Source organism: Salmo trutta, chromosome 33 (genome assembly GCF_901001165.1).
Source record: "Salmo trutta chromosome 33, fSalTru1.1, whole genome shotgun sequence".
Classification (NCBI taxonomy): Eukaryota; Metazoa; Chordata; class Actinopteri; order Salmoniformes; family Salmonidae; genus Salmo; species Salmo trutta.
Genome location: NC_042989.1, coordinates 5,603,690 through 5,624,289, shown reverse-complemented (window position 1 = coordinate 5,624,289; position 20,600 = coordinate 5,603,690). Strand labels below are relative to the sequence as shown.

The 20,600-nt window shown below is 45.9% G+C and overlaps 1 protein-coding gene across 2 annotated transcripts in view; it reads right to left on the bottom strand.

The window, feature by feature from the left end:
- The window catches only part of sptb (spectrin, beta, erythrocytic), a 50,383-nt gene that overhangs the window by 5,365 nt on the left and 24,418 nt on the right, over positions 1-20,600 (bottom strand). For both annotated transcript variants that reach the window (XM_029729597.1, XM_029729595.1), the window contains exons 5-36: positions 19,917-20,020; positions 19,468-19,548; positions 19,195-19,310; positions 18,847-18,959; positions 18,521-18,708; positions 17,944-18,061; positions 17,533-17,691; positions 17,007-17,309; positions 16,053-16,203; positions 15,477-15,616; positions 15,030-15,233; positions 14,597-14,872; positions 14,077-14,327; positions 13,690-13,827; positions 13,188-13,545; positions 12,851-13,045; positions 12,349-12,555; positions 8,286-8,488; positions 7,107-7,197; positions 6,628-6,774; positions 5,820-6,083; positions 5,413-5,640; positions 5,051-5,263; positions 4,680-4,847; positions 4,239-4,369; positions 3,716-3,920; positions 2,980-3,203; positions 2,580-2,730; positions 1,304-1,548; positions 792-930; positions 451-535; positions 114-310 (exon numbers count right to left, since the gene is read on the bottom strand). In XM_029729597.1, the coding sequence (XP_029585457.1) occupies positions 114-310; positions 451-535; positions 792-930; positions 1,304-1,548; positions 2,580-2,730; positions 2,980-3,203; positions 3,716-3,920; positions 4,239-4,369; positions 4,680-4,847; positions 5,051-5,263; positions 5,413-5,640; positions 5,820-6,083; positions 6,628-6,774; positions 7,107-7,197; positions 8,286-8,488; positions 12,349-12,555; positions 12,851-13,045; positions 13,188-13,545; positions 13,690-13,827; positions 14,077-14,327; positions 14,597-14,872; positions 15,030-15,233; positions 15,477-15,616; positions 16,053-16,203; positions 17,007-17,309; positions 17,533-17,691; positions 17,944-18,061; positions 18,521-18,708; positions 18,847-18,959; positions 19,195-19,310; positions 19,468-19,548; positions 19,917-20,020 (5,793 nt within the window). The remainder of the gene's footprint in view (positions 1-113; positions 311-450; positions 536-791; positions 931-1,303; positions 1,549-2,579; positions 2,731-2,979; positions 3,204-3,715; positions 3,921-4,238; positions 4,370-4,679; positions 4,848-5,050; positions 5,264-5,412; positions 5,641-5,819; positions 6,084-6,627; positions 6,775-7,106; positions 7,198-8,285; positions 8,489-12,348; positions 12,556-12,850; positions 13,046-13,187; positions 13,546-13,689; positions 13,828-14,076; positions 14,328-14,596; positions 14,873-15,029; positions 15,234-15,476; positions 15,617-16,052; positions 16,204-17,006; positions 17,310-17,532; positions 17,692-17,943; positions 18,062-18,520; positions 18,709-18,846; positions 18,960-19,194; positions 19,311-19,467; positions 19,549-19,916; positions 20,021-20,600) is intronic.

Sequence of the window (20,600 nt, the reverse complement as noted above, 5' to 3'; positions counted from 1 at the left end):
GTTTATATGAAAAATGGGGACATCAGAAAAAAACTGCTAAAGGAGACAGATTTACACAGATCACAAACAAACAACACCCCCCCAACGCACACACAATCCTATCCACAATATACCGTAGTAAGTCTCTCCAGTGCTGAGAAGCGCTCCTCCCAGGTGGCGGTGGACTTCTCAAAGGCTTCATGTCTCTTCAGCAGTTTCTCCACCTCGTCTACCGTCTGTCCCAAGTCCTTGCTGGCCACGTATGGCTCCTGAGCCACTAGCCACGACTCCGCCACTGAGGCATCCCGTGCAAACTGGCACACCTCCAACACTGGGACATAACACAAGAGAAGACAAATGTGTAAGTATGCTATTTGGACCCAGGCCTTGTGTTTTTGTGTTCACTCGGATCTATAATACAGTATCAGGAAGGAGGGGAAAAGGGAGGGTCGTTGTTGTTGCTGTACTCACAGAGCCTGAGCCAGTCCCACCGGTCCTCCCACTTGATCATCATTTCCTTCCTCTTCTCCCTCTGCTGGCTCAGCTTAATACTTATCTGACAGAAAATGAGGATGACAGCAACAGATGAATTCAGTTTTCAAATGAGGTAGAGTCACAAGGTAAGGAAATAGCCACATATCTGAAAGAATTTAGTGTAGCCCCAGGCTCTTCCCCAATTCAACTTTACTTGATTGCTTGCATACGCTCTCCTCGCCTTCTTCTCAAAACACATTGGAGGAGAAGATCTGAGGGAAGGGAGAGGCGCGGAGATAGGATGCAAAGAATTGATATAGAGCCCTGGTGTTCCTCACCTCAACAGAGTCTTTGTGTTTGCGAGCCAGCAGAGCTTTGCCGTGCTCCTCACATTCAGAGAATTTGGGTCCACGCTGGTCGATCTCTGACATAATCCCTTGGTGGTATTTCATCAGCAGCTCGACTGATGACACGTCCCTGAGGAGAGAGAGGTAGAAACAACATGTGATCATCTAGCTTTATCGCTCTCTCTCTCCATCCTCTATTCCTCCATCCCTCACCCTTCCTTTCTCCCTTCATCCCCTCACCTCTCCGTATCCCCAGTCCAATCTCTCCTCCGTTTCCTGTTGTTTAGTCATTTTGAAGATGTTTTTCTCTGCATATATTCAGTATGTGTGGTATACACCTTGTGACAATTAAACCCACAGCTGTTGTTGCAAATATCTGGCTCCAACCAACAGAGCCATGGGACCCCCTTTCCTCCCTGTCCTGTTCACCTTAAACTCAGAACCAAGTTTCGCCTGCACTAGCTAGCTAGCATTTATGTTAACAGTCTGTCACATGAGATTACCGTGGTTTCTCCTGTGTCTCTATCTGTTGTATGGTGCTCTCCATCCATGCCATGAGGTCTCGAACCATGGTGAAGAAGCGGAACTTATCAGCTGTCTCCTCCAGGCGTTTCCTGCGGCCGTCACAGGCATCCAGCAAGGCTTTCCAGGCCTCCACCACCTCCTTCTCCTGGGTCTGGATCTCCACAGCCTGGTCCCCAGCGTACTGGGCATGCAGACGGACCGCTGTCTCCTGGAATTGCTGCACCTGGTGGGGGAGAAGGAGGGAGGTTGAGGTGGTGAACTTAGATATAGAATCTCTATGGTGGTGACTATGAGAGAAACCCATGTGAGAGCAAAATTACAAGATGATGTTATAATACTGTTACTGCATCAAATTATTGTTTTATGGAATAGAATAGGGTTCTTAGAACACTCTCATCTGTGCGTAGTCTTCTGAGTTGGGCCTCTGGGGGCTTAATGCTGACAGTGGATTTACAATGCCTTTGGTGATAAAACCTAAAAGACCGCATTCCATAGCATGAGTTGGTGTTTGTGTGCAGGGAGGTACCGGGGTGGAGATGGCTCGGTTGTGGATAATGATGAGGGGAACCTTGTTTTTGGGGCCAGACCCTGGTTCCCAAACAATGAGAACAGTCTTTACAGCAGTGATTCATTTCTTTCCTATGAATCCTAACCTTGTGACCCATTCCACACATCTGTTGTTTGACATGTAGATTAAGGGGGTGTATCTTGCCATTTAAAAGATCTTTGTATCCTTTGTGTCGGGGCTCTCAATTAATCATCTAAGAGTGATTCGTCAACCAGCCATCGTAACTGCAGAGCACTCACATCATTCACTTGTGTGTGTGGTGTGACATGCTTTCCTTATTAATAAGTGAATAAAGATTTAGTTTAAGTATAACTCTGACTTGCGTGATGAGTTTGTCTTTCCTCATTTGATAATACAGAAATGAACCATGACACCCTCGATGTAGAATACTTTCAATCCCATTTCCCATATTTTCGTTATGGTCCTTCGAGACGGATTCGAGCGACTCCAATCACGACTGGCGTTCAGTGTTATTGCAATGTGTTGTTACAGGGAGGCCAACAAGGTATACAAAAACAAATGCTGTCTTACAACTACTCACCTTGATATAACGTGAAATGTACATGGCTGTACACTATTGCCATCTCTAAATCAGCATAACACCTCTTAATATCTTAACGCTGCCTCTCCTGTCAACCTCTCAACTAAACTCCAGGCTTCCCAGGTAGTAAGGGGTTAAGGTGTACCTGTTTTCCCAGGGCGCTGATGTCCCTCTCGAAGGCGGCGTGCATCCTGTGGAAGGTATCTGCCTTGCTGAAGTCTTCTCCCAGGTCAGCAGGAATCTCATTATGTTTCTCCTGGATCTGAGCCACCAGCTCCTTCCCATCATCGAAGTACCTGAGAACCACCAGGGCATTCTGTTACAGCTGAGCACTCACTGTACCACCACTGTAGTGTACAACTGTAATCTGTCAGAAGTCAGATCTCAACCGTCTATGAAAGGAAAAATGAAACGTCTTCACTGTCTGAAAAAATGACCAATTATTGTCTTGTGTTTGTCTTGTGTTTTTGAGCCTAGGCATACAAAGCCAAAAACAGTTAGTGGCATTAATGGACTATTTGCCAACCAGTTGTGTCCAGACTCACTTGAGCAGGTCATATGAGGCTTGTAGGAGCTGAGCGCGGGTGTCTATGAGTTCCAGCAGGTCAGCCCAGCTCTCATTGACGCTGTCCTTCCACTCGGCCATGGCAGAAGCCTCTGTGTGGCCCGCCTCAATCAGTTCGTCTATGGTCTGATTCACATAGTCCACACGCTCCTGCCCCACCGTCCCTGTCTCCCGGGCAAAGTCACGGAACTTGTCCCTCAGGAGCTGGACGGTTTAGATTTGGGGAGGGAAATGAAAAAGGAAATTGTTTTAAAAATACGAGTGCTCAATCATAAGAGCTCTCAAGCTTGGATATACTCCATAAGAATACAGAAAATTACAGAGAGAACCAATACAAGGTGTGACTTCACATTCGTGCTTGGACCATTTTCTATCCCTTCAGCCACCTAGAACGTTCCATTAACTTGTTCGTTTCCACCGCCGCTTTTCCAAGAACCCCATAGAAGCTCATAGAAAGCCTCCAGAGGTCCTAGGCTGAGAATCCCTGGCTGAGAATCCCTGGCTGAGAATCCCTGGCCTCTGTATTTAGTATGTATTCCACCCTCACCGTGACATGGTCCAGGTCCTGTCCCATCTCCTGGGAGGAGGCCACCACATAGAAGAACCCCATAGAAGCTCATAGAAAGCCTCCAGAGGTCCTAGGCTGAGAATCCCTGGCTGAGAATCCCTGGCTGAGAATCCCTGGCCTCTGTATTTAGTATGTATTCCACCCTCACCGTGACATGGTCCAGGTCCTGTCCCATCTCCTGGGAGGAGGCCACCACATCCCTCTCAGCGATCAAGTGCTCCAGATCCTCCACCTCTCGACTCAGCAGGAAGTGATGATAGACATGGTCCAGCTTCCTCCTGCGGTCCTCTGCCAGGTCCTTCAGACCAGCGTACTGCTTATCTACCTGGCCCTGACGACGGATGACAGACTCACTATCGGGAAGGAGGAAGGGAGAGGGAGAGGGAGAGAAAGAGCGAGTGACCGACAAGATGAGACAAGTCATCATCATGCATCAACATGTATCATAGCTGTCTGATCTTTGTATGGTAAGGGACCCAATTGTAACCACACCCATCACTCTCAATACTGTTACACAGTGAGGAACAAGAGACCAATCCTAAAAAGGAGGATTCTCCACATGTATGCAACATAGTCTTGCATAGTCTGAGGCCTACAGAGGAGGTAGTGATAGCTATACTGTAGTTCCCAAGGTAAGCTGACTGAACCCTAAATATCTAGGTTCCACTCACCCATCAGGGTGGTCCTCGTTGAGCATCTTCTGTGCGCGGTCAGCCAGCTTCTGGATGGAGTCTGAGTAGTCATCTACAGCCTCCTTCATGATCAGGTGACGCTTCAACATCAACATGGCACCCCGCTCGTCCTTAAGAGAGGTGGAGGGGGGGAGAAATTAACACTTTAAAGCCACAATCTTTTATATGTTTGTTCAGCCAAACAGCAGCCCCACCACTTGGTTTACTATGGGGGATGGGATTGGATAACTGTCACCACACTCGATTCACCAGTGGAGTTATGGTTGCAAGGACCGACAGTCCATAAGATCAACTTGATAGTTGTAAATATATTTTGAGCACAATGCCTTGGCCTTCTCATCAGCAATCATATAGAGTTCCTGCTTTTCTATTCATATCTCATCTCTCCTCCCCTTTCCTCTCCTCCCCTCACCTCCTTACCTTGGCTTTCTCATCAGTGATCATGTAGAGCTCCTCCTCTCCTATCCAGGCCTCAGCTTCATCAGCGTCGTTATAGTACTGTTGGGCCAGGTTAGATCCGTTCAGCCTGTCTCTCCTCTTAGCCATCTCATCCTGCAGCCGAGACCACACCTCCTCCAGCTCCTTCACCTGGAATCAGAATATAGTGCTTTTCAGGGACACAATATATAACAAAAACAGTATCAGTAACAAACCATTTAAAAAACAAACCGTTGAAAACAAGCGAAAATGGGAAGAGGTGGAAGGAACAGAGGGTGAGGAGAAGGGACACGGGGTAGAAAACAAGAAGTGTGTACTGGCGTGTGCACGTGCAATCGTGAGCATGTGCACACCTGCTGTCCAATACGCTCAGCCTCCAGCCCGCCCGCCTCTGTCGCGGCCGACGCCATCCTCCGGCCACGCTCCAACACCTCATCCAACCGGGGCTGGTGACCCTCGATCTCTCTCTGTAACATCTGGTTCTTCTTCAAAAGCATTTGGACCACTTGGAGATTGTTGCCATGTTCATCTGACATCGCAAGGGGCAACCTCTCCTCGACCCAGAGCTATGATAGAGAGAGAAAAAGAGAGAGAACAGAACAGTGAAACACATAGTGTTCATGTCAGCATTTCTCTGAGGAAGCATTCTGACACGTTTCAGATGGAAACAACAACGCTGTAATGGTGCTGATAATAAGCTGAAAGGCATCCTCACAATTTCATCAGCCAGGTCCCTGTAGAACTGGTGCACGGCTTTGGCTGCCTCCAGCTTGCCCCTGCGCTGGGACAGGGGGTTGAGGAGCTGCTGGAAGTCCATCTGGATAGCTTGCTGCTCAGTCTCAAGCTGGCCCTCCCTGCTCCCGGCTAAGCCTCCGTGCTTCTCGACAGCCTTCTGGAGCTCTTCCAGCTCCCGCGCACGGTCACGCACCTGGTTCTCTGTTTGCTGGAAGGGGGGGGGGGGTTAAAGTAGTGGCTGGGCAGACTGGAGGCAGAACTTCTTTTTTCTCATCAAAAAGATTGGAACTCTCCGGCTTATGGTCAGGAGTCTAGAGTGTTATTGTTCGATCAAACTCCGAAACTTGGGGAGGAACATTAGACAGACACACCCCTCCACACACACACCTGGTGGTTCTTGAGCAGGATGTTAGCGTTTGTGAGGTCCTTGACCTCATCGTCTCCCTGTAGCTCCTTCTGAAGCTCAGCCAGCCACTTCTTTATGTCGGCCAGACTCTGGTCAAAAAGCTCGGAGCGGTTAGCATCAAACAGCAGACGGGCCTTGTCCTCGGCAGTGGACTCTAGCTTGTCCCACAGCTCATGCAGCTTCGCCAGACGCTCTGTCACGATGGGCTCGAACTCAGGTTTGGCATCCATCAGCTCCTGACCCTCCTGTGGATGAGAAGAAGGGACGGTGTTAGAAAGGTCACAGGAGAAACGTTCATACTTGTTATATAATCCATCAGCGTCTGTGGCACATGTATGATAAGTAATATGGGTGGGATGTACACCAGAAATAATTCAAGTAGGCTATATGATTACTGGGATAGACTAGTGTCATGTCCAGTGGGTGTACTTTAAGCTGCCTCACGATCCACAAACAGAAGATCATGCCTTTTGGGACATTCTGGCTCAGGGCAAGGCGACTTACTTTGTATATTATTATTTCAATCCAAAATCATAATGTTAAGTGAACAGAAACAGAAGCCAGTTAAGCTAGATGCCTTTGCGAAGAGCAGGGTTGATGTTAAAACATCACATGGGTAATATTCTTACTTATTACACCATGTGGCATATAGCAAGGATGTGACCACAAGGACACATAGAAACTGATACTGTAGTGGAGCGAGCGTACAGGCTCTGACAGCTCAGTGTAGCTATGTCACTTTGCACATTGCACACACACACACACACACATGCATCCACGCACACACACCAGGTCTATTTTGTTCATCCAGTCTTTGTTGGAGGACAGCTCAGCCATGAAGGCCTGATGCTTCTTCCACTTGGTGTGAATGTTCCTGTCCCCGTCATACGACACGTCCTGAGCCGTCAACATCTTCTCGTTTATCCACAGAGTGAGCTGGAGAGAGGGAGAGGACAGAGGGTATGGAGAGGAGGGGGAGAGGAGGAGGATGGAGGGGTGGGGAGATGGAGATGAGAGGCGGATTGAGAAAGGATAGTTGGGAGGATGGGGAGAGGGAGTGGAGACGGAGAGGATGGGGAGAGGGAGAGGGAGTGGAGAGGGAGAGGATGGAACGAGGGAGTGGAGAGGATAGAGAGAGGGAGTGGCAAGGTGGAGGATAGAGAGACGGAGATCAACACAGAGTCAGCACAGACAAGAACAGTAGTAAGAAGTAAGACAGGAACACATTTGCTGTATCGTGTTACCAAAAAATGAATCAAATATCTTACATCCTGTGTGTTTTGCAGGAAGTGTTGAAGATCACGGTTATCCTTGAGTACCCCTGTAACCTTGTTGGCTTTGCCTTTGTTCTTGTGGTACCTGCAGATCGAAAACACACAGACACAACAGAACAACACGTTAGACTCAGTCCCATATCGCCAAGGTCGTGTTCATTAGGGCCCGCAACGAAAAATGTTTGAAAACATTTTGCAACAGACAACTAAAACGAGCATCTCTTATTCGAGTCCCTCCCTGTTTCAGTCCATTTTTCTCCGTTTGGTGCCTAATGAACATGACCCAGGTCCCGACAACAGAGACTGATGGTAGGGTGTAAACAACACATGCAATCTCCTCTGCTGAACCATTCCAGTTCCAGCCCCAGCGCCACACAGTAAAGAGTCTTTACTAATGACCTTGCTTCCACAGCCCCCCCACCCCTCCTGATCTCTCAGTATAGCTATCACTACCTCCTCTGGGTTGAAGAACACTCTCTCTGCGATCAATACCCATCATAGCAGGCACCCGGCGCCCTCCAACCGTCTCCCTCCCAGCAGAGTAGAGTGAAGCCGGATGGGATGATAATGGCGTGTGTTAATGGGAGAAGGAGCTCCCTCCCTCCCTCGCCTCTCCCCCTCTCCACTAGAACAATGTTAACACTAATTATGTATTGCTGACCTAGCTGACTCAGAATGGCAGGCTAATAGCAAGCTGAACTACTGAACAGTATGTCTACGTCCCAAATGGCAACCCATTCTCTTTATAGTGCGCGAGTTTTAGCCAGGACACATCTGTGCTCTATGTAGGAAGTACTGCAACTGTGAATGGAATGGGGTGCCATTTGGGACACACCCTATGTGTTTCATGCTCCTCAAAGTGGCAGGATAATAGCTAGCTGAACTACAGTACGTGATTAACGCTCACTACTGAGGGAACAGACAAAACAAGTAAAGGTCAATAGGTCAGATAATGTGGAAGTTCATTACAATATGTACAGACAGATCCTCTTATAAACCCATGGCTGACATTAGAATTAATTGAATAAAAGAGAGCCATTTGTATTCATTTATAGTTCATAAACTAAGACGTTTTTTACGTCTTCTCAAAGAAAGCTGATGTCTTTTGGGTGGTGTTTTTGTTTTTCATTTTAATTACGCAAATATTAGACCAGAAAAAGATCCAAGACTAACCTGTCATGGATTAGATCCATCTTATCTTGGACCCTGGGGGAGTAGAGGTTCCCCCTGTCAACCAATTTCTGTCCCCCCTCCAGCATGCTGGCGATCCTCTCTATGTTGGCGTCCATGGTGCAGACGAAGTCCTCGTGCTTCTTCAGGGCCTGCTCTGCTCCATCCAGGGTGTCAGGCTTGTCCGTGTGGGCCAGAGTGTACTCCTGAAGTAAAGAAGAAAAGAATCCACAACCATTACGTTAGGTGCTGACTAACAGAAGATAAACTACATCAATGTACTCTTGACCCACCACAGTCACAAACATAGCACAGCACCTTTCAAATTGTTCACTTTCTGCTTTACAGTTTTTCGATTTCCATGAGGTTTTTAGCTCTATTCACATTCCACGTTTTCACTTTATTATTGACTCTCCACAGTCACAAACATAGCTCAGCAACCGTCAAATAGTTCACTTTCTGCTTTACAGTTTCCGATTTTCATTGGGTTTTTAACTCTATTCATATTCCATGTTTAAATGTTCACTTTATTTGCCATGTGTAATGAATACATCAAAAATCATACTCACTCCAGCATTCACAGTAAATCCCACAATAAAAACACAATGCAAAGACAACAGGAAAATGCTATACTGTAGTAAAGGGAAAATCACAATATTATTTGTTTATCTTCTTATGTAAACCTATATTTCGCTAAGTAAGTAATTAGCAAGGTTTCCATCCAATTGGCGACAGATTTTCATGCGAATATTCGATAATCCACATAAAACAATTTGCGTATTTTCCCACCAGAGATGTATTTCCATCACATTTATTTTATTTCTTTATTTTATTTCACCTTTATTTAACCATGTAAGCAAGTGGAGAACAAGTTCTCATTTACAATTGCAACCTGGCCAAGATAAAGCAAAGCAGTTCGACACATACAACAACACAGAGTTACACATGGAGTAAAACAAACATACAGTCAATAATAGAGTAGAAAAATAAGTCTATATACAATGTGAGCAAATGAGGTGAGATAAGGGAGGTAAAGGCAAAAAAAAGGCCATGGTGGCAAAATAAATACAATATAGCAAGTAAGTAGTGGAAGAAAGTGCGAAGTAGAAATAGAAATAATGGAGTGCAAAGGAGCAAAATAAATAAATACAGTAGGGGAAGAGGTAGTTGTTTGGGCTAAATTATAGATGGACTATGTACAGGTGCAGTGATCTGTGAGCTGCTCTGACAGCTGGTGTTTAAAGCTAGTGAGGGAGATACGTGTTTCCAGTTTCAGAAATGTTTGTAGTTTGTTACAGTCATTGGCAGCAGAGAACTGGAAGGAGAGACGGCCAAAGGAGGAATTGGCTTTGGGGGTGACCAGAGAGATATACCTGCTGGACCGCGTGCTACAGGTGGGTGCTGCTATGGTGACCAGTGAGCGGAGATAAGGGGGGACTTTACCTAGCAGGGTCTTGTAGATGACCTGGAGCCAGTGGGTTTGGCGACGAGTATGAAGCGAGGGCCAGCCAACGAGAGCATACAGGTCGCAGTGGTGGGTAGTATATGGGGCTTTGGAGACAAAACGGATGGCACTGTGATAGACTGCATCCAGTTTATTGAGTAGGGTATTGGAGGCTATTTTGTAAATGACATCGCCGAAGTCGAGGATCGGTAGGATGGTCAGTTTTACCAAGGTATGTTTGGCAGCATGAGTGAAGGATGCTTTGTTGCGAAATAGGAAACCAATTCAATTCAATTGACTTGTTGTGGACAAAAAAGGCTGTGCGTGATGACGTAGTGCACATAAAAATAACTTTCGCAGTTCAATTGCCATGTACCGAAAAAAGCAAAAAAACAAATGGGTTTCCATCCCATTTTCAACTCTACTTATGTCACATTTTTCTTTTATATATGCGGGTATAGACTACATGATGAGATTATTATAGACAAAAGAGCGAGATTATTTTTATTTGTCAAACGGCAACCAAGCATCGATCATCATGTCACCAGAATAAGACTCTCGATATTTATTGGAAAGGAGCATCAAGCTCATATGCACATAATACTGTAAGTCGCTTAAGATAAAAGCGTCTGCTAAATGACATATACTTTTGTATTATCGTCACCTTGCACATTCACCACCCTGTGAAGTTCAAAACGTATTTAATCTGTAGCCTAATAAACTGCGTGCTTTCCCAAATCGTATTGGGAGGACAACACAACATGGCATCGCTTGCCATGTTATTCAAATCAAATTCAAATCAAATTCTTACTCACCGGTCCATTTCAAACAATGCAGAGTTAAAGACACAATAAAAAAATATAAATAGTGACACGAGGAATAAATACACAGTGAATAACGAATACAAATAAAAAGTAAAAGTAACATGACTATACAACGCATTCGGAAAGTATTCAGACCCCTTTACTTTTTCCACATTTTGTTACATTACAGCCTTATTCCATAACGGATTGAATTGTTTTTTCCCAGCATCAATCTACACACAATACCCCATAATGACAAAACAAAAACATGTTTTTAGAGATTTTGGGAAATTTTATTAAAAAATAAAAAACTTAAACATCACATTTACATAAGTATTCAGACCCTTTACTCAGTACTTTGTTGAAGCGCCTTTGGCAGCGATTACATCGAGTCAAGCTGCTAGCTTGGCACACCTGTATTTGGGGAGTTTCTCCCATTCTTCTCTGCAGATCCTCTCAAGCTCTGTCAGGTTGGATGGGGAGTGTTACTGCACAGCTATTTTCAGCTTTCTCCAGAGATGTTTGATAGTGTTCAAGTCCGGGCTCTGGCTGGGCTACGCAAGGACATTCAGAGACTTGTCCTGAAGCCACTTCTGCATTGTCTTGGCTGAGTGCTTAGGATTATTGTCCTGTTGGAAGGGGAACCTTCGCCCCAGTCTGAGGTCCTGGGCACTGGAGCAAGTTTTCATCAAGGATCTCTCTGTATTTTGCTCCATTCATCTTTCCCTTGATCCTGACTAGTTTCCAAGTCCCTGCTGCTGAAAAACATCCCCACAGCATGATGCTGCCAACATGCTTCAAGGTTTTCCAATCTCCACAGAGGAACTCTGGAGCTCTGTCAGAGTGACCATCGGGTTCTTGGTCACCTCCCTGACCAAGGCCCTTCTCCCCTGATTGCGGCCAGCTCTAGGAAGAGTCTTGGTGGTTCCAAACTTCTTCCATTTAAGAATGATGGAGGCCACTAAGTTCTTGTGGACCTTCAGTGCTGCAGACATTTTAGTACCCTTCCCCAGATCTGTGCCTCGACACAATCCTGTCTCTGAGCTCTACAGACAACTCCTTCGACCTCATGGCTTGGTGTTTGCTCTGACATGCCTTGTCAACTGTGGGTCCTTATATAGACCGATGTGTGCCTTTCCAAATCATATCCAATAAATTGAATTTACCACAGGTGGATTCCAATCAAGTTGTCGAAACATCTCAACGATGATCAATGGAAACAGGATGCACCTGAGCTCAAATTTCGAGTCTTATAGCAAAGGGTCTGAATACTTACTGTGTGAGTGTGTGGGTACAGTGTGTGTGCAATGAGTCAGTGCAAGAGAGTTAGTATGAAAAAGGGTCAATGCAGGTATTTAGCAGTCTTATTTACAAGTCTTATGGCTTGGGGGGTAGAAGCTGTTCAGGGTCCTGTTGTTTGGTACCGTTTTCCATGTGGTAGCAGAGAGAACAGTCTATGACTAGGGTGGCTGGAGTCATTGACAATTTTTTGGGCCTTCCTCTGACACCGCCTGGTATAGAGGTCCTGGGTGGCAGCGAGCTCGGCCCCAGTGATGTACTGGGCCGTATGCACTACCCTATCAATACCTGCGCATAAAAGCGTTTCCACCGCTATTTCTCACATAATTAATCTTACCAACACAAAAGATGCCACGTTGTCTAGCGTATTTTGTTTTGTCGACATTTGGAAAGTTTACCGAAACTTGTGTGACAGCCTGTACTTTATTCACATAAAAAGGTTGGATGGGAACCTGGTTAAGGAAAACAATTGCTTTCTTTCAATATAACAACCTGGTATCACAACGTTGGTTTATCTTACCTGGTTGTTGAGGATGGTCTCCACCTGCTTGGCGTCCCTCATGAACTGCTGGAAGCCCAGGCCCTGGTCCAGGAAGCCCTTCCTACTGTCCCACATCTTGTGGAGCTCGTCCCAGCCGCGGTCCAGACCCTTCAGCCTCTTGTCCAACTCCTGGTATTGAGGGTCATCCAGCTGGCCCTGGGTCACCGCCACGCCCGTGTCCCTCACCTAATGTAATAGTAATCATAATATGCCACTTAGCAGACATTTTTATCCAAGCAACTTACAGTGCAGTAACTGTATACATTTCAGTATATGTGGCCCCAGCAGGAATCCAACCTACGACCCTGGCATCACTAGCACCATGATCTTACTAACGGAGCCACACAGGACCACATATTTATGTCACTGCCTTGATAACTCTTTGAAAAACTATGCCCACTGTCCTAGCTGTGTGTTGTGGATTTGTGTAAAATGTACTTTCAATCTTAACAAACTTTACACTTTACAACTTGAAACTAACCTTGTAGTAGTCCTCCTCATGTGTGCCCATGTCATCATGCACGGCGTCATGGAGGCTCAGTAGCTGCTCTGCTTGGGGAAGAGTCTCAGGCATATCCTCGGATGCCACAGCCTTCTGGGTCTTGAAGAGCCAGGACTGGAAGTCATCCATGTCCTGCAGGAAGTTCTGCAGCTTGGACACCTCTCCCAGAGAGTCCTACAATACAACTTTATTAGTCCATTTGTTATGGAGAAGTGCACAACAAAAATGTGTTTTCTGCTTGTTTCCCGACACAGACATAGACCCAGACACACACGCACAAAGATACACCCGCACATGCACGCATGCACGCGCATACCTCCCGTTCCTTCAGGGTGGCCTTCAGGTTATCCCAGGCTGCGTCCAGCTCGGCTCGTCTAGCCAGGATGTCTGCAGCGTTGTCCGGGTGATCCTTGGCCAGCTGGTCCGCCTCACTCCGCAGGAAGGTGAGCTTGTCTCCGATGGCGGCCAGGTCGCGCTCCATACCATAGAGTTTCCTCTGGATGGTCATGACAGCGTTCAGATCGTTGCCCAGTTCCTGGGTGGATTCGATGACCCGGGTTTTCTCTCGAATCCAGGACTCTGTCTCGTCACACTCCAGGCCATAGTTGTGGTAGCTGAGAGCAGAGTCCACCTTCCGCTTCCTCTCCTCAAGCATGGCCTTGAAGGCCTCCCACCTGGAAGAGAAGAGAAGAGACAGACCAGAGGGTTAATACTAATGTTACTGTACAGTAGACTGTGGATCATAATGACGAAATGTCCTTCTTGCTATGAGTATACACTACGTCGACACATGAACATCACATCATCATGAGTCTCACCTCTTATTCAGTCTCGTCTGGCATTCCTTCACCTCTTTGGTACGAGGGTGTCTGCTGTCCTCAAGCTGCTTCACTGCTTTGTTGACATCATCAACCCGTGACTGGACGTTAGCCATGTCTGAAGAAAGTATACTCAACCTGAGAAAAGAAAAATGAGTAAGCACTAAATCAAACAGTACACACCAGAGCTAGCAGGTTACATTCAGAGCAGCGACCAATCCCCCATCAGTCAGTCCAACTATAACCCGCATAGCATACTGGTACACGCACATTTGCAGAGATCTGATACAGATGTGATTGGTGTCAGATTGATACAAATGTAAAAGTACTGTTTAACATTGCTCGTACCCCAACAATATGACATATCATCATATCTGTGGTTTGTACCTGTTCTGCACCACCTCCAAATCCTCTAGTTTCTCAGGCACATCCAGCCCTACCAGCCAGGTCTCCTTCTCGCCCATCCACAGCTCACAGGCGTCTGTCTCGCTGAAGATGATGTACAGGGCCATGGCATCATCCAGCTTCTTCTGTCGCAGGTCGCACAGGGACATCAGCTCCAGGTATAGGTCTCTGATTTCCTTCAGACGTCTCTGGATGTCCGGCGTGTTACGCAGCTCCTCGGGTAGCGCCGCCGCCTGGTCATAAAAAGTTCACGTTTATTAGCCATATGTAATAAATACATTGGGGAAATCTGGGGAAATCATCAGAGCCCTTGTGATAAAAACAGCATTAAAAACAGTAAGATTAATCTGGATGAATATCAACAAATATACACATATATGACAACTAGCGGTTAAATGATAATGCTAACATAATCTAGTAGATCCTAATTGTAAAGCTATGTAAAGTATAGTAAAACAGGTTTATAGGCAAGAACCAGCCATTTGGTCAGTCAGTTATTTACCTGTTTGGTCAGAGCGTCAATGGTGGCTCCGTTCTTGGCGACGTCGTCCCTTAGGCCTCTGTGTCTCTTCAGCAGCCTCTGGGTGGTATACTCATCATGACCCACTTCATCACTAGTCATCTGCCTCTTGGCATCCAGCAGCCAGGCCTTCAGGTCATCAGCGTCTCCCTGGAACTGGAAGAACCTCTGGGTGTCCTGGAGGTTCTGCCTTCTGAACGCTGCCAGCTCCTCCAACTGCTGCCACTGCCTCCTCACGTCCTGCATGCGATCCTCGACCTTAAGATAACATAAACAAAATAATGACTTTATTGTTCCCATGGGCACATTGTATTTGTGTCCATGTGCATACATTTAAAGACATATCATGTATAAACACATGATATAGGCAGTTACAAACAAAAGAAATACAGTCAACGTGGGAAAAAAAATCTACTTGTGGTGTGTCGAAGTGTCCAGCCTGGATTATCTTGTCTCCTTCGTTCATGATCTCCTGCAAGTGGGCACGGCGAGCCCCCAGCTCGTCCTCGAAGGCACTGTGTTTGCTCTGCAGAGCCAGCACACTGGTCAGGTCCTTGCCGTAGTCCAGCGAGGAGAAGATGTGCTCCTTCTCCTTGATCCAGCTCTCCAGCTCGGCCATCTAAGATAAAATAAGATATACTTTATAGTCATTTATCACAGAGACACTGAAATGTGCATTTTTCTTTATCATAAAAATAAGATATATTTTATAGTCAATTATCACAAAAACCCCTTGAGAAACACACATACAAACACCCACGGAGAGGTTGGAGGACAGGGTCCGCCGCAGTGCGTCGCCCCTGTAGTAGGGCCTTGCTCAAGGGCAAGACCTTTCAGTTGCCTATCTCTGTAGCCTACATACCTCCCAGAAGAAGTACCAGAGACGTCGTGACTGCTCCAGTCGGGCACGGCGCTGGACTGCCAGGGCACACAGCTCCTGGTAACACAGGTCTAGGTGTTGTACCCGGTCCTTAATCACCTGGGGGTCACAGGGCTTGTAGCCTGGGAGGTGAGGATGGGGGTTTAAAAACAAGAGCTACGTTTTGGCATGATTATGTACTGTATCTTATAGGTTAACACTTTACATGAAGGTATCTTTTAGGTTACACTTTAGAAAGGGAAAGAAAATGAAAGGGGGATACCTAGTCAGGTGTACAACTGAATGCATTCAACTGAAATGTGTCTTCCACATTTAACCCAACCCCTCTGAATCAGAGAGGTGTGGAGGGCTGCCTTAATCGACATCTACATCATCGGATGAAGGTATCTTTTGGGTTACACTTTACCTGAAGGTATCTGTTGGATTACACTTAACATCTAGGTATACACAAAAAGGATAATGTAAAGTGTTTCCCTCTTTTGTAAGATGGGATGTACGATCCAAAACAATTTGCTAAGGAGGGACAATTAAATGAATTGGAAAGTCGACTGCACTTACTGTCTCCATTGGCAAACTTGAGAGCAGCTGCATTGGCATTGTGAACTCTCTCTGCCTGCACTGCGATGTCAGCCTCGACCAGAGCATGCTTCTGGAGCAGGTCCTCCACCTCCAACAGGTGCTTCCCAAAGTCAGGAGACAGCAGCCGAGTCTGGGGACATACCACAGGTTCAGGGGTCAGGGTTGAGAGGAAGGGGTGGGGGTGGTAAGGAAGGGATCAAACATGGCAAAGGAATGTTCTGGCATACAGATGTGGGAGCGTAATTTGACCAGTAGTTTTGTCGCAACAAAATATTACTGTAGAAACAGGATGTGAACGTTTAGTCCATAATGATGCTTGCTAGGTGGTTAGGCTAAAGTGCAATACTGTTAATATAACCATGTGATAGTGTGGGTTTTCAGTGAATTTATGTACATCGTGAAGCTCATCTGCATTTCCTGGTGCAGGAAAATTCTCAGCAACAAAAGAGATTAAATGAAGATCTTACATCTATAGCTATAGCAGGGAGAAAGCTAACATATTCTTCTGTATGAATATAGATTCTAACCTTTACCAAACATGGCTTTTTCAGATTCATAATTTATAGATTCTGCACATGGCCTATGACAGTGGTAGGCAACTAGTTTCAGTCACGGGCCAATTTTCGTCGGAGCGGATGGTCGGGGGGCTGGATCATTATAATAATTTGTACACTGCAAATTGACCCAAACTAAGCCCCAAAGAGATTGTATTTGAAAATAACAATAATTTCATACCTTGATTACATTGAGACATGTTTCTTTTTTTATTTGTGGCAATACTTGGGAACAGATTTCCTAAATTATACAAATGTTTAGCTGAATTCCTGGGGATTTTCCAGTCTCTCTCTCTCTCACTATACCCCTGTCAATATCTAACATTCTGCAAGTCACCTTCGACAGATCATTTCTATGACCCTATTATTAATAATCTACCTTCATCTCATCGATCCAGTTGATAATGTACAACATCTCCTGGAAGATCCTCTGCAGGGTGAGGTTCTTGTCCAGGCGTGCCCTGCGAGCATTCAGTAGTTCCAGTAGGTAATCCCTTAGCCTCAGGATGTTTTCCTTGCGCACGTCGATGCGCTTGGCGTCATGGTAGCGCTCAGACTGCAGCTCTTTCGAGATAGCCACTATGCCCTGGATGCGTTCCTCGTAGGCAGCGATGTCCGTCTCGATGGCGTCGTGCTTCTTTTTCGCCGCTTCCACCGCCGGCAGGTCGTAGCCAAAGTTGTCCTGAAGGGGGAAGGTGAGGGATGTTTCAGAGGTGGAGGGGTTAAACTGTTGAGTATGTCTATTTGGAGCAGGAGGGTGTTCTGACTTGAGATCTGTGCAAGTTTTCCCTCAATTATTCCACTGATATCAATGAATGATTTTCGGTCGCTTTATCTCAGCTCATGTCTGTTTTGTTATGGACTATATGTGTGCAGGAGTGCTGTCCAAGTGGACATATTATTACCTGTGCCACCAGTCTCTGGTTCTCCAGTAGCCAGGTCTCTCTCATGGCAGCTTTCCTGTCAAAGCGTCTGGCCATCTGCTCCAGCTTCTCCTGACGAATCAGCTCGTCTCTCAGGACACGCTCCCTCTCATGCTCCTCCCGTTCCAGGCGCTCCCAGGCCTGCAGAGGACAACATGGTTGTTTAAAGTGCCAGAGGGTTACCGTAGGATTTTGTTATAATAAGTAATTATTCTGTCTTTGTGCTTGTGTCTTTGTGGATTAATAAATGACCCATTACTGAAGTTACTAAATGTGTCTCCTCCATTCCTGAATCCCGGCAGACTCAAAATAGCGTCAGTAAGTACGGAACCAGCCGACTAAATGAAACTTACACTCTTTGTTTCAGTATTACTGAAAAATCAGGTCTCTTACCCTGTTGATATCAGCCACTAGAGCCCCGTCCTTGGGGGTGTAGACCCTCTGGTTGTTGGCTCTCATACGGCTCTGGATTGTGAACAACAGCATCTCAAGGTAACCTTTCTCCTGGAACCTTGTACATCACAGACAAAACAATAAACAATGTGTCAGAACCAGAACTTGTTGACCAGCACAGGAAGTTGGTGGCACCTTAATTGGGGAAGACGGGCTTGTGGTAATGGCTGGAGCGGAACAAGTTGAATGTTACCAAACGTGTTTTCAATGTGTTTGATGCCACTCCATTTGCTGCGTTCCAGCCATTATTATGAGCCATCCTCCCTTCAGCAGCCTCCACTGCTGACCAGATGTCTTTTTAAAAAAAAGATGGGTGACGATATACAATGAGAACAATGCTCAGACATGCTATAACATGTGTTACAAATTTGCGGAAATGTTCCCCAAATTCCCAGTTTCGCAGTTTCACATTTGGAGGATTCGTGGAGGATTTCTAGAAAACCTTGATGTTTTTGGGGACAATTTACTGGATTTGTGCAACCCTAGTTGGGGCATATAGTATTAAGGCATGACTAACTTGGGTGGTTTCTCCACAGTGCGGTAGGAGTTGAAAGCTTGGAGCTGCTGCTGGACACCGGTTAGAGAGTTGGCCAGTTTACGGTTGTTCAGGATGATGATGGTCTGCTCTATCCATATCAGCAGGTCTGACGATAGGGTCTCGTACTTGTCAATCATCTTCTCTGTCTCTATGGCATGGTCTAGCACCTAGAGGATGGACACAGAGGGTGAGGTTAACCAAACGCTTTGGTGTAATACTGCCACATGAAACAAAGCAGGCACGGATGTATACACACACACACACACACAAGCATACACACACTGCATTATTTATCCCATCCTCACCTTGCCAACTCTCTTCCCCTCCACTGCTAGTGCCTTCATCTTGGAGAAGTAGTGGTAGAATGCTACAACATATGTGATGATGGACTTCTCATCTGGGTTCTCCGTGAATACATCTGCAAACATACAGACAGTCCATGAAATCTAGAAGATCACTGGACTCTTTTATTTCAGCCTTGAGTCCAGCTCATAAAGGTTACCGGTTACCCGAACACAGGTAAAGCATAGTCCTGGACTAAAAAGCTATTTCAATAGAGATTATCCATTAAGCTTTTTAATCCAGGTCTAGGTTTAATCTGTGTCTGGGAAAATGGCCCATAGTTCTAGATGGAACAGGAAATTGTCACTTGCCTTCAGGGTCTAACAGTTTGGTCACGCCAAGCTTCTGCTCTGCTACGTTGAAGGCATTCTGGAGGTTATGGGTTGGGTTGGACTTCTTTAGGCCACCATAGTCCACCAGGTCTGGCCTGAGAGAGAGAGAGAGAGAGAGAGAGAGAGAGAGAGAGAGAGAGAGAGAGAGAGAGAGAGAGAGAGAGAGAGAGAGAGAGAGAGAGAGAGATTTGCCTGCAGCGAGATCCATCAGAGATGGTATGGCATTATACACGCCATTATATCTCTTCTTACCTGTGTTTGTGTATGAGAGCATTGAACGCAATGCCATCTTTCCAACTGGTGGTGAAGTTGGTGATGTTTACGTTTGGATATCTGTAGAAACACAAGAGGAAAGACAAAGAGTCAATGTCACGGACTGACCTCAATCACAAACTGATCCCAGTAGTTTACAGGACTTAGCAGCGTAATCAGATAAACAGATCTCTAATCAAGATGGCGTTCTCCAGGCAACCCTGATCATTGATCATTTTGCGGTTCCAATGTCTCAGTGAGTTAGAGCATGGTTGTTGGCAACATCAGGGCTGTGGGTTCTAGCACAGAATTCCATATAGAAGCTCTATGGGTCCTATTCTCGCATGGGCCCAACATCCTGAATATATGTGTCTTTGTCAACACTGACAGTTCTGTTAGCTGCTTTGGATAAAATAGTCTACTAAATAAGACTTTTTTTAAAATCTCACCCAGCAGTCTTCATCTGGCACCAGAGTAGCAGAGCGTCCTTGGCTGTGCGGCTCTCCCGTTGGGTCCCGTCTGCCTGTCCCATCTCCACCACAATGTCTTGGATCTGTAGGTCAGGGACAGGCAGGACAGACAGTCAACCACAGTAACGACAACGGAGTGGACACTAGACTAGATAGTTCTTACGTGGTAGAGGAGACAAGACCTACATAACGAAACCTAAATGTTATTGGGCATCTAGTGTATACATATTGTATATTTGAAAATGGGAGAATGTTTAGGCATACACTGCCTATTTCCTATTTTAGGTTGAAGTACGAAGTGTATATTTTATCAGTATGAACCTATGAAAACAAGGTTGATCAAGTAATGTATTAATTTACACTAATTGTAACCTTAGTTAAAACTGTTAATTATCAAGGTTCCTATTTCCCCACTAACTACCAGCACACACACACACACACACACACACACACACACACACACACACACACACACACACACACACACACACACACACACACACACACACACACACACACATGCACACAAATGCATGTACACCCACATACACACACAGCTATTTCCCACCAACACACACACACCAGAACGAACAAACGCACACACATCCAGACACACCTATTTTCCCACACACACTGTCAGTAATTAGAACAGTGATTTTATCT